Source organism: Typopeltis vanoorti, chromosome 5 (genome assembly GCF_054136105.1).
Source record: "Typopeltis vanoorti isolate ZY-2024b chromosome 5, IOZ_Tvanoo_1.0, whole genome shotgun sequence".
NCBI lineage: Eukaryota > Metazoa > Arthropoda > Arachnida > Uropygi > Thelyphonidae > Typopeltis > Typopeltis vanoorti.
In genome coordinates, this window is record NC_143553.1 from 90,976,583 (window position 1) to 90,991,184 (window position 14,602).

General features: G+C 35.4%; 1 protein-coding gene across 7 annotated transcripts in view; it reads left to right on the forward strand.

Annotated features, from left to right (window-relative positions):
- Positions 1-14,602, forward strand: part of LOC150106647 (glutathione S-transferase C-terminal domain-containing protein) — a 300,229-nt gene that overhangs the window by 115,088 nt on the left and 170,539 nt on the right. For all 7 annotated transcript variants that reach the window (XR_016548323.1, XR_016548324.1, XM_090392600.1 and 4 more), the window contains one exon: positions 2,293-2,689. Coding sequence is in view for 5 of the 7 variants with exons in the window: in XM_090392600.1 (XP_090248726.1) it covers positions 2,293-2,689 (397 nt within the window). In the remaining 2 variants the exon portion in view is untranslated. The remainder of the gene's footprint in view (positions 1-2,292; positions 2,690-14,602) is intronic.

Sequence of the window (14,602 nt, forward strand, 5' to 3'; positions counted from 1 at the left end):
CCAGTTTTCATATCACCTTTATCATCTCTAATTCCTTTAACAGCACTCTTTCCTCCATTTCTGAGCTTCTTCAACAACCTCCAGAATATCTTGCCACCATCTCGATATTTATTTTTTATGTTCTTACCAAAGTCTTCCCATGACTTTTGTTTAGCTAGTTTTACATAGTGTTTAGATTTCTTACATTTGTCTCTGTATTCTCTAAGAGCACAAGCTGACTTATTTGACAGGAACTTTTGATATGCTTTCTTCTTTTCCTTCACTGCCTCTTTAACTTCCTGTGTCCACCAGGGAGTTATAATTTTTCTATCTTTGCAGACAACCTCACCACATGACTCTCTGGCAGAATCAGTCAATGTTTTTTTCAGAGCTTGCCACTGAATCTCCAAGGTTTGATTCTTGTTCTCAAACTCTTTCATTTTTTTGAATAATGTTTGTATAATTTAGTCTACAGTTCACATCTAAGAGCTGCTCAACTTTTATTCGTTTTAAAACTTTCTTACATGTTATTCTTTTCAACATGAAATGCAATTTTATCCTGCTCAAGACTGAATAGTGATCACTTCCAATTTCAAATCCTCTGTACACTCTGTTGTCCTGCACCAGGGAGAAAACATCACTATCAACAATAACAACAGTAATGAGACTTTTCTTATTCTTGCCTCTTCTCTCCATGTGAATTTTTGCACATTTTTATATTGGAACATGGTATTAGTAATAACCAGTCCATGTCCTGAGCAGAAATCCAACATATATTTGCCATTATTATTAGCTTTGCTCTTTTTCTCCAAATTTTCCCAAAATATTTTTGTATGTTTGACAATCATTTCCTACTCTGCTATTTAGATCCCCAACAAGGACCAACTTTTCCTTTTTCACTGTGTCAGTTGCTTTTTCTAAAGCATCAGAAAATTCCTCCACTTCTACCTTAGTAGAACCTTCTGTGGGACCATAGGCACAAATACGTCTCATTGTCCAGTTCCCCATTCTCATATTTGCCCACATTACTCTACTTGAGACTGACTGCCATTTAAGAAGATTAGCATCATATTTAGTGTTGAATACTATGGCTACTCCTTCTTTTCCTTGATTGTCATTGCCTGAATATAACATTTTGTATTTATTGCTCAGAAAGCGCTCACCAGCTTTGGTTTTTTTGTTTCAGTCAACCCTATTATGTCGATCTGGTACTTATCTAATTCCTCAGCTAGCTCTATTTCTTTGTCATTCAGGCTTCTTGTGTTGATAGTACTGATCTTCAATTCCGGTGATATTGGATTGGGGTGTGTTTTTTGATTTGTTCCAGTAGCTGACTTTTTGCTGTTCACCCTAGTTCCCTGGCAAAAACAGCGGGGGCCTTGTTTAACCGGGTGACGCTCTAGCCGGCATGAAATTTTGTCATGTTGTACCATCATTTTTTATTTTGGTTTAACCAATAAGAATGCAATTTGGTCGGCTAAATCCCAAATTACCAGCCCATCCTCGTTCGTTCAGTATCCAGGTAGATACCTAACAGGGTGCACCAAGGAAGGCGAGGATTGGACATTAGGTCAGAAGCCCTGATCGGTTCTCCACATTCCTCTAAAGGCTATGTGGAGGTCTCCTCTCAGTTATACAGCTTTGACCCTTAAGCAAATGTAAAAATATATTAATAATAAACCTAAGAGAAAATATTTTTGTGTAAAAAAAATTTTTTTTTTTAAATTTATTATTTTTATGGCTATTTTGCCTGCTTTTGTTTAGGAATGCCCTTTAGGAATGCCCCTGTTTTAATGTCATTGGCTTTTTACTCAAGAATTCTTAGGGCATTGCAGATGTATTTTAGAGACAAATATATGTAGCATAATAGAAGAAAATTCTATTATGCTACTATGTTATTTAAAAAAATCTGCTATAAGTTAATCATAGTCTTATTTCAGTTCTGCTGTTTCTCTGTTTTAACAGTTCTCTTGACCTCATGATATATTCTAACTCTCCTAATGTTATTTCTCTGCAAATATTCAAGTTGCAGTAACTGAATAGAATTACCAGTGCATTCTGTTAGGCATGTTGTCTATACATAATTTTTCTAGTTTTAAAATAATCCTTTGCTTTTAAAAAGTCTGTTATTAATCAATGAGAAAAGTTACCATGATAAAAAATGTAGTCGTTAAAACTCTATTCTTTATAAATAACAGCAATCGATTGTATATTTGTATTGTAATGTAATAAATACATCTTGAAATTTGTTCATGATTATAACAAATGTTGAAGTTTTATTTTTAAAATGCAATTTTTTTTTTTTTTTTCTAGAATACAGGAGGTGGCAAGCATTCCTCTGATTGTTCCTTCTCAACTACAACGACTAGAAGACCATTTTAGACATCCAGTAAAAACTTACAATATATTAAAAACAAAGCAAGATATAGCAAAAATGTATAATGCTAATAAGCAAGTTGGGAAAAAAACTTCGAACACTAAATCAAATTCTTTGAATAATGCACTCATTTCAGAAACTAAAGTTACTGATAGTTATAGCAATGAAATTAATTCACTTTCTGAGAATTACTCAAGTAACTTGGATGAAATTATTCAAAAAATGGCCATTTCTAGTGATTCTTCTGATCTTATTCTTCGACACTGTTATGTGGAGGGTATCAGTCTTATGTTGACTGATATTATTCTTTTTCCTTGTGTCCAGTACATACTCGTAAGTTTCAGTTTTACTTAGTTTACTTACTGTGCAGTTTTTAATTTACTGTTTTGTTTCTGGAATAGATTACAAGAAACCTCCCTTAACACAGATTCGATATGTGCAATAATCAGTTAGCATGATTGAGTGAAATGATACTATTTCTCACTTTAAGCGAGTGATTAATCAGTTAATGCAATTTTTTTAGGTTATGTGAAATTTTTTGTCGCCAATCTGCAGCAAGATGGAACATTTTCTATCACTCTCGATTGAGAATTGTAAGCAAAAAAGAATACCTCTTAGTACAAGGAATATTCAGGCAAAAGTTCTTCAGGTAAATATTTTTACCTCATTGAAAGAGACCAAATTTCAAGAAGAATGTGAAAGCTTTACTGCGAGTTTAGGATGGTTTGACCGTTTTAAAACTCGAGCTGGACTGCATAATGTAAGAATAACTGGGGAATCTGCTAGTGCTGATAAAGATTCTGTGGCAAAGTTTCCTGAAGAATTGCAAAGGATAATTCAGGAGGGTGATTATGATGATTGTCAAATATTCAACGTCAACGAAACTGGTCTCTTTGGAAGTGTATAACAACAAAAACTTTCCTAGCTAAAACTGAAGCATCTCAACCAGGATACAAAGCATCTAAAGATCATTTTGCACATCTGATTATTATGTGCAAAATCCAAGATCTAACATTATTGAAGAAATCAGCACAGTTGGAAAAGAACTTGAATTTAATGAATTGGATAATGAAGATGTGAGAAATTTGCTCGATTCCCATTCAGAATTAAGCGAGAATGAGCTCCTTCAACTAGAAAAACAGCATGTACAGGAATACCTCGATTATCATGATTCTCGATTTATCGCGGTTTGTAATTTGATACCAAAATTCCAATTATTGCGCTCCAAATTCGAATTATCTCGGCCGTGAGATGTAGCCCACTACATATGCAACCAGTTTGAGTTGCCACTATCTAGGTATCGCTCTCTTGTAGCGCTTCGTTTTTATTCGACAGCGCCTGCTCGCCACTCACCAGTAACTGTCCACCTTTGCCTGAAGTACATGTAGATATTTATTTCTTCTTATTTACCCTACAATGAATGCTAAAAGAAACAAGGATGATATATCAAATCTACAGCTATCAAAAAGAAACGTAGAGTGACCAGCTTAGAAGATAAGTTGCATATGATAAATAAGTATGAAGCAGGCATAACCAAAGCCAAAATTGCAAGAGAGTTTGGTCTAAATGAATCAACTGTTCACCATATTTTAGACCACACTGCAAACTATAAGTAACTAGGACAAAGTGCATCGACCTTGTCTGCGTCCCAAACCACGAGAAACAGAAGCCATCTTATGATTGAAATGGAAATGCTATTGTCAGTGTGGATAGAAGATTGTAACCAAAAGAGAATTCCTTTTAGTCAAAAGACTATAAAAACAAAACCATTGAATTTGTTTGAAACTTTAAAAAGAAAACAATAAGAAAGCAAAAATGATTTGATGTCAGTAGTGGAAGAACCTTTATCTGCAAGTTCAGGGTGGTTTGATCGGTTCAAAAAGCGATTGAGCATTCATAGTGTTTGCGTACAAGGTGAAATTGCAAGTGCCGATGAAAAAGCAGCAGCTAGTTTTCCTGCTGAATTGCAACAGATCATTGAAGAAGGAAATTATACCGATGTTCAGATATTTAATGCTGACAAAACAGGCTTATTATGGAAAAAAATGCCCACTAAAATATTTTTAGCAAAAAATGAAAAATCACAGCCTGGCTACAAGGTTTCAAAGGAGCATGTAACACTTTTACTATGTGGCAATGCTTCTGGAGAAGCATTGCCACATAGTAAACAAAATCCTCGCCTGCTTAGAAGTTTAGATAAAAATTTTCTCCCTGTTCATTGGAGATTCAATAGAAAAGCTTGGATGACAAAAACTATTTTTGAGGATTGGTTTAAAAACTGTTTTTGTCCTGAAGCTGAAAGGTATTGCAAGTCATTAAATCTTGATTTTAAAATCTTGTTGATATTAGATAATGCACCTAGTCATCCAGCAGCACTGAATGATTTGTGTGAAAATGTAAAAGTTATTTATTTACCACCTAATACCACTTCCATCATCCAGCCAATGGATCAAGGTGTAATTGCATCCTTTAAGGCATATTACCCACGAATAACTTTTTCACAAGCAATAGAAAAGACTACAAGAGATGAAGCTATGACTTTGACAGAATTCTGGCAGGCATTCAACATCAAAAATTGCATTGAGAATGTCAAGTTAGCATGGAGTGAAGTAACGTCTAGCAACCTGAGAGCGACGTGGCAAAGGATTATTCCTCATTGTGCAAATGATTTTAAAGGATTTGAAAATGAAGTAACCCATATTATCAATGACATAACTAAGCCTGGCTTCGATCTAGTAATTGAAAAAGGTGATTTCAATTCATAGATCGAATTGAAATAGAACAGAAATTGAAAAAGGTAATTTCAATTCCTAGATCGAATTGAAATAGAACAGAAATTGAAAAAGGTGATGTTCAGGACCTGCTTCTGCTTCAGTCACATGATAAGGAGCTGGATGATGAAGACCTAATTAACCTTGAGAGAGAGAGAGAACGTGCTTACGATGCTCAAATCGATGACAATGACGAACAAATTGACGTGGCACCGAAGGAATTTACCCTAAGAAATGGACAAAATGTGTAGAATTGTTGAAAATTTTAAAGAAAAAAATCTTGAACGGCGATCCTAATCTCGAGCGATCAATGAAAGTTCATCAGGAAATTGAAAATTCCATCCATTGCTACCGAGTTTTATACGAAGAAAAAAGAAAGAAAAAATTCCACCAGACAACTCTACACCAATTTTTATCCAAGAAAGAATAATTGTATGTAGTGTATGTGCTCCTTATATATAAATAAAGATTAAAGAATAATTTTGTTTTTTTAATGAACCTTCATTTTTTACTTAACACGTTTAACACATTTCTTTTTTACTTCATATATAAAATTTAATTAATAGATTTGAAAAATCCTTGGCAATCATCAACCATTTTACACACATCACTTATCCCGATTATTGCTATATTTTTCGTGGCAACAATAACCGCGATAATCGAGGTATTTCTGTATATGAAGAAGATAAGAAGTGCTAACAAGAAGAGAATGTTATGACTAAGAAGCTAACTGCAAAAGAACTTCAGCTAGTTTTCAATCACATCGAGCATGCTAAGGAAAGAAATTTTGTTTGGTGTTGATTCTGATATGGAACCAAGCTTCGAAGTCTGTCGAAATCTTGATAAAGTGATCGCCAATTATCGCAAATTACATGACAAGATGCAAAAGTCGAGCAATAGTTAAACATTTTTACTTAATTTTTTTGTGAAAAAAAATAGCTCAATGAAATGTTTAGATATCAAATAAAAATTTAATCAATTGATTTTTATTAACTTGGATGATTTTCTTCTCTAATATAGCTTATACTGTAATTTTTTTTCAAACTTACGCTAACTGATGGATGAATTATAATTATTCCTATTGGTTATTGTATTCCCTTAACGCGATTTCGCTTAGCACACATTAATTGATGGATTAATTAATCACGTTAAACGAGGTTTTTTCTGTATTTTGGATTTTCTGTTATCATTTATACAGAGTTATAGAACCATATGAAGTCATATTAAAAGACCTACCTTTTTATAATTTGATATATCTTCAATATTCCCAAATTACTTTTTTTAGCATTTGCAAAATCTCAACAAATGCTCTAATTTTTCATTAAAGGTATGATATCCCTCTAATGGAAGCTTACAATGAGAAGCAACTGAACAGTTTACTATAAATAAAAAAAAAGAAAGAAAAGGGGAAAAAAAAGATCAGAGGTGCTAACAATGAAACCTTGGCATACTGTTCTTACATTTGGGATGGTGCACTTTAAGATCTCTACAAATTCTTGATGCTGTTCAGAAAAAAGCAGTTCATAAATGTTTAATAAATAAGTGCATTTTAAAATATAAAGTAACAGTCATTTCTGTTCTTTAACCAGCAGGTTGTGGTTTTCAAATTCTACTGTAATATTGACCTTAAGTGTTTAAAATGTCAATGCTATACTTTACACAGGGAAATGTGAGATCACCACTACCCTGTGTATTGGAGGCCTGAAATAACTCATTAGCTCTCTGGATTCTGGGAAAGAACTAGACTAAAGAATTTAGGTAAGTGGATTAGAAGCAAAAACCTATTATAAGCGCTTGATTCAAATATAGCAGCTGTACTGGATAGGTTATTGATGCCAGTGCTGAAGGAATGTGCAAGAGAATTAGTAATGCCCCTGACCTGGTTGTTCATCTTGAGTCTCAGCACATGCAAGATGCCTAATTAGTAGAAGGAGCAAGGTAATTTCACCATAGAAGTGTGTAGCTGAGACTGATGCAGTAAATTGTGTAATTCACCTTATCTGGTGTGGTTATCAGGATACTGGAAAGGGGTTGGAAGTCACATCCAAAGCTGGGTAGACAATGCTAGGATCATCTGTAAAGGACACATGGTTTTGTTAAAGGTAAGTTTTGCCCTTGTTCTATAATAGTGATACCAGAATTTGATAAAGGGAATGAATATATCATAATACTCATGAATTTTTCTAAAACATTTGACAGGATTTCACATTGGAGGTTGCTATACAGACTCACAGGGATTTGCAAGACACAGATTTTAGAGTGGCTGATGAACAAGTATCAGAAAGTGATGTATGGTAGTACTTGAGGCTATGAGGAGGAAGGTGACCAGTAGTATAGCACAGGTCAGTATGGAGAGTCTTGAGTGTGATATCCAATTATAGCCTGATAATGCCAAGTTATAAAATCTTGAATTATCCGAACAAAGTAATATACATATCATAAGTAAAAAGAGATGGAATAATTATGGAAACGTATGAAAAACAATGATTTTAGTACTCCTAACATAATAAGTAGGGGGTGTTTAATTGTCAAAACTGTATAACTGAGAGGTGACCTTCAGATAACCTCTAAAAGAATGCAGAGAACCGATCAGGGCTTCTGACCTAATGTCCAATCCTCACCTTCTCGTGGTGCACTCTGTTACATATCTACCTGGATACTGAACAAACGAGGATGGGCTGGCAATTTGTGATTTAGCCGACAAAATTATATTCTTATTGGCTTAAACCGAAATAAAAAATGATGGTACAACATACAGAATTTCATGCTGCTGGGGCGTCGCCCAGTTAGACATGCCCTATCTCTTCCCAAAACTAAAACTTTCCTCGCTAGTCAGCATTTTCTTCGAATTAAGAGGTGATTGCAGCCGTAGAGGGATATTTCGTAGATCTTACTGAGAACCATGACAGGGACAGGATAATGGCGCTGGAGCATTGCTGGAATAAATGTATTAGTCTTAAGGGAGATTATGTTGAAAAATAAAAATAATTCTGAAATTATAAATTTGTTTTTTCTTTGTCAGGCTGAGAATTTTCATACCCCTCATAGATCTTGGTCTTCTCAGTATTTTTTCTACTATCTCAGCATCAAACACTTGTTTTACTAACTTTTTCTCAATCATTCTATGTAAGTGACCATACCACTTGAGATTAGCTCTGCTAACACATTTCTAAATGCTGACAATGTCAAGTTCTTTCATAATATTTTGATTTTTAATATGATACTGCAATTGTCATTCCCCTAATCTTTCTCAGAGCTCTGTGTGGTCTCTGGGTTTTTTATTCCCCCCCCCCCCAACAGAGCTCTTAATTCCATAAATTAAAGTTGGTTTGAACACTGTCTTGCATACTATTATTTACAGCATCTCCATGGAGTTCGGAGACTCATTGCAGGAGAGACCCTAACCAAATCATTATAGACACAAATCCTATCAAACTTCTACTCGAATCCATTCGCCATCAAGGAACTCGCAACCAATTCTGGCAATCCATTCCACTCGCTCACTCACCACTCTTCATGCAAAAAAATCTGGTCAGCACATCCCTTCTAATCACCCTCTTACAAAACTTTCCACAGATGGCCCTTAGTTCTCTATTAGTCATATTGTAAAGTGGGGTGGGTATTTTATTTATTATATATATATCTTGCCTTATTTATCCTTTCTTATTTATATGCCCCCTTCTTTATATCTCTATTTATATATTTTCCTTAATTGGCTTATCTTATCTCATCTTATCTCTGCGTGCGCTCTCTCTCTCTCTCTCTCTCTATATATATATATATATATACACACACACACACACACACACACATTAATGCAATGATTATTAAGTACTTCTAACCATTCTTCCTTATCTCTCTTTGGTATCTCTTTATCCCTTTAATATCTCTTTATGGATCTCTTTACACTATACTGCCTTCCGCACTTGCCTTCATATTCTTTGGACACCAGAAAATTTATTTGATTAAAAGCTGCGCCACTGATGTCAGTTTTCTAGTAACAAGAAGTGTAAAATGCATCCAGTAGTTTTCCCATTACATTCAAATTATCCCTGATTAATTAATATCCTCAGTCGTGGTCTACTATCTATCCCTTACTATCCTTTCTCCTGGGTTCCCGCTAATAGGCTCTAATATTTTTTCGGAACAGTGCATCAAAGATTTAAATATCAGGCAACACTCTATTAACATTTAAACAACACATTTATTTACCACAAAACAATTCACACTATTATTGCAATTAAAGAAAAATTTGCTTAGTTCAACAATTAGCTTAAAATGCCCTTTCAATTCATGAAAATTATGTCACAAAATTAACCACTCACTTCCAAATACAAGTTACTACCCTAAGCAATGGTACCTATTAATAAACTGTTACTCCTTAACTGTTATGCACATAAAAAATATCATTACGCACACAAGCTCTTTCCTTCCGATATTAAGATAATTCTATAGGCAAAATGCACCATTGACAAACAGTTACCCTCTGACTGTTACACATATAAATTTCTTTTAATTATTAAACATCTAATTTTCAACCATTAACTCTGCTCAATTTCATCAGCCTCAACTTAACAGTCTACTAATTAAGTTCTCCTATAATTCATGAAATTTGAATAAACGGATCAACTCACTTTATGGCTGCTACCTACTGTGTACTTGGCTTTGAACTGGAGTCCTGACCGTTTTTTCCCGAATCAGGTTTTTCTCTCCCCCTTTACGCTGGCAATAGATTTACTGACGCTTCTTGGGACGCTGTACTCGCCGCACTTCGGACGAATATTATCGGCTTGTGGAATGCTTGCATGCGTGTTGGACTAATAGAGCAATTTCTTTCCTCGGACAACAGCTCCTGGCAAAGATTCGTCGATTTGTCATCAAATATCTGCTTTGCCTGGCGGATCGGCTCCCATCTTTCTTTTAGATCACTGGCATGATTTCTCCTGAAGCTGCGTCCTCGATGGCTTACATCTGATGAACAACCGCTGGCGACTTCTCAATAACGACCTCTCAACAACCAATGAGGAACTCTTGGAACCGATACTCAATCTTCGGGCCAACATCTTTTATTTGCCTTCTTTCATATCCCTGCACGAAGATATGGGACCCCGAACATTTCGGTGCGGTCCCTTGTTCTTCCACTGACCCTTTCTTTGTTCTTCTCGTGTACTCTAATCCTATTTGATTCAGGCAACGGACATTCGTCTGAAGTTTGTTGGTCCGTTTAACACTGACCTTGAGTATTTACAGGTGCACTTCACAAACAGATTTTATGTCCTTATAAGGAGCTAACATATATGGTTTTCTGGTGGCAAGGTATTGCCATAGTTCAACACATTCTAGAATTTGTCTTAGGGCAGCAAGTGAGGACAATTCCCATAGGGATTATTTACATTAACAAACTTTTAAATATACACAGACATACAGGTTATTTTTATAACATCCTTACAGGGCTTGACTTCTGTAAAAATTGATGTAAGACTTTCTGGCATTATTAAGCTACATCAAATTTTTACAATATATTGAAAATTTTCACTTTCATCAATTTTATAAAACCCTTTTAATATCTTAAAAGTTTCTATCGTGTTGCCTCTTATCTGCCTATCTTTGTAACCCACTAACCTTCAACCTATCCTCATAGCAATTATTCTACAGACCTATCACCATCCTGGTCACTCTGAATCTTTTCAACCACCTCCTGGTCCCCAAGAAACCCAGGTGACCAAATCTGTATGTAGTAGTCAAGATGTGGCCAAATCATAGCTTTTTAAAGAGGGATAATAACTTCCTTATCTTTACTTGTCGGTGTGTTTTTCAACATCCAAGTAATTTGTCGAGCTATTTTATCAACTTTTGCAATATTCCCTCTGAATTTTAACTCTTTGTCCACCATTATCTCAAGTCCCTAGCCTCATCAATTTCCTGCAAACCAATACAATCAAGATGATACACCATGGAACCTTTTCAAACTCAGAGTGCATAATCTTACATTTTGCAACATTAAATTGACAATCATTATCCTGTGCCCACAATGCCAATTTATTTAAATCATCCTTCAGGATGTCTACATCACCTTTATCAACTATTGCTTTCTCCAGTTTTGCATCATCATCAGCAAACAACTGAATATCCACTCTTAAATCTTTCCTTATGTCATTGATATACAAATTAAAGAGTAGTGGCCCTAGTACTGAATCCTGAGGTACTCCACTAATCATCATCATTCTCCTAAATTCCACTCCTCCATATACTATTTGATGTCTGTCCATCAACTATCCCTCTATCCATGCTACTAGCCTCCTATCCATGTGTTTTAATAATAATAGTATTAATAATAGTTTTCCATGTGGTATTCTGTCAAATGCCTTGACAAAGTTGAGCAGTATCATGGTGTATCCATTACTTATATTTTCTGCTGTCACTTTATTATAAAATGTGAATAAGTTACTAAGACAGGACCTCCTTTTACAAAGCCATGCTGCCAATATAGAGTATCACACTGTCCATCCACAGTTGTATTTTACTTTTCACCAGCTTTTCTAATACTTTAACAACTACTCCCAATATATTAATTGGTCTGTAGTTTGCTTCCTCTATCTTGGAGAACCACTGGTACTGTTACCCACTTTCCACGCCCTTGGAACCCTTCTGGAGATGAGACTTAGATTGAACAACTTTGTCAGAGGCAATGCCAGTTCTCTTGCATATTCATGTAGTACGCAGGCTGATATGCCATCCAGTCCCACTGCTGTGTTCACATGCATATTTTTTAATATGCTGAACACCTACTGTTCATCTGCTTTAATGTCAATATGCATCTCTGTGACATCAACAACTGTAAAATCACAGCTTGGATGATACACCTTTGCAAAATGATCACTCAGCAACTCAACTATTTCATTTGGTTCAGTCACCTTCCTACCATGAGCATTGTTTAAAGTCATTCTACCATAGTCATTTTTCCTCTTGCTTGCTATATAACAAAAAAACTCTTTTGGATTTACTTTGTCTTGTTTGGTTAATTCTCTCTCATAGTCTGATTTGGCCTTCCTTATACTAGTCACTCTTCTTGCTTGCACTTTGTACTGCTCATGAGTATGCTGATCACTTTTTTTTTTTATATTTCCTCCAAAATGTTTTCTTTCCTTTTTTTTTTCTGCTCTTGCTTTATATCCCTGTTCATCCACTTGTTTTATCCTCCTGATCTTGAGTATGCAGTCTGGTACTGCTATCCTCAAGCTATCTCTGACCACTTGCCATGCACTACTGACATTCTATCCTTAAGCTTCTCAAGCCATGGCACTTCCAAGATAACTCCTGGGTTTCTCATAATCACCAGCCTTATAAATGAACATAAATCCTTCTTCACAGAGAACTCCACGTGCTTGGCAACTTCCCAGAACAAGACTACATGGTCACTCTCCCCAGTTGGAGGTGGAGTGTCTACCTTGGTTATTGATACATTCTTCTGATGCTACTATCAGATCCAACACTCTCAGACCCCCTTTTCCCCCTCTGTAACATGTTGTTTCATGTAATTATCCCTTAGCAACTCTACAAATCCCACTTCCATCTTGCTCTGCCCCCTTTCCTTCCTTTAGTCAATATCTCCATAGTTAAAGTCTCCCATAATAATTGTTTGGCCTGCATTCATTGTGCTGATTTGCCGATACATGGCATCTACATCTTCCTGTGGACCCCCAGTCTATAACAGCACCTAACAACATATTTTGTCCTATTTACCTCTATCTCACACCAGACAGCCTCAAATGAACCATCTTCCTTAGACCTAATATCCTCTTTCTTCTAATTTTGTTGGTTGTAATTCTGCAGCTGTCATCAGCAATATCCCACCACCTAACCTGTCCTTCTATCCTCCCTGAAAATACAATATCCCTATAACTATATCATTTTCAGTCAGTCAGGTCTCGCATCTGATTATCTGTGCCATGTATAGATCATGCATCTACTAGGAGGTTGTTTGTTATATTGTGTGCAGAAATTCCTCTGAACTTGTGTTTCAGACTTTGTTTTCTCAAACAAAAAAACACACAACATGCTTGCTCTGCACCATGGAAAGTCACCATTTTCAAATGGTGTGACATATCACACCATCTAGTGTTGTCATTTGAATAATAAAGTTACATGATCAGAAATTGATATGTTTCACTACATTATGACACTCACTTAGCTTTTGTATGGCTTCCGAGTTATTCTCTTTCTCCTGCAAAGTTATATACACCCTTTTGAAACACCCTTTGGGCAGTAGATTTTTTTTTTTGTCCTTATTCAAAGTGAAGTTTATTTTATTTAATGACATATATATAGTTCTGATTATATTTTTATGGTATGCTTGTAGTACTGAATTATATCTCACTCATAAATGGACATATCCCTTAATCTTTAATGCTTGCTGGACTAGTAGAGGCTTTAATAATAAAACAAAGCCAGACTAACTGGCTGCATGGCAATGAAAACATGGACTTCTTCCTGACTGACATCAATTTAATATCCTCACACCAGTTGTACCATGGATGGAAAATATAGCTGTATAAATATACAAAATTTTGTGAAATTTACCTTCCACAAAATCAGGTTTTATTATCCTGCAAAATAGGCAGTCCAGAAACACAATTAACACACATAATAAACTGATCTCATACTCTGTTTGATAACAATAAGAAAATATTAGATATAACTGATGCCTAAATAATTGATTACTAAGAAATGTATTTTCTTTACATTCAGCTCCTTTTATGTGGTTGCTCAGTTAGATCCCTCTGTCTCCTACCTCCAAGATTGCTAATTACACCAAGTTTTTGGGCCAGCCAGATGGAAATATGACAATCCATTAATCTATAATCTTGTATGTATAAGCTTTTTTGTACTGAGTAATATGTTAGGAATGTCAAGGAGTCAATTTGCTGCACTTTTGTAGTGAAACATATTCTGTAATGTTGATTATTGAAGTAGCCAAGGAATTTGATGAGGATGTAGGGAGCTGTGTGGCTAAATACATCAGTTGCAATCTGTACCATACGTTATTCTAATGGGTGGATGCTTCCATAGTTTAGTCAGAAGGATGACTTGACCTGACATGTTGTGTGTCCTTCAGTGGAAAGAGCCAGGTTTTATTTCCATCTAAGAATTCATGCAAGAAATATTTATAAGAGCTTTTCAATTGAAATGAATTAGCCAGTCCCCTATGTAGGTAGTAGGTTTTATGGCTGTTTAACAAGCAAACTAGTCAGAGAACACAAATAGGCATCATGACCTTGTTGCTTTCACCATAATTCCAATCCTCCTCATTTTCTTAAGTTCAAGGATTAAGGTTTAGAAATTTCTCTCAAAATGTTTCAAGAAGTTTGCTAATGCTTATGACACAGTATATTAACCAGAGAATTGAGCAGTAGCATCACTTCAAGATCCAATTTGTTTGTTTTCAATGCAATGGCACAATTCAGTCTTTGGTTAA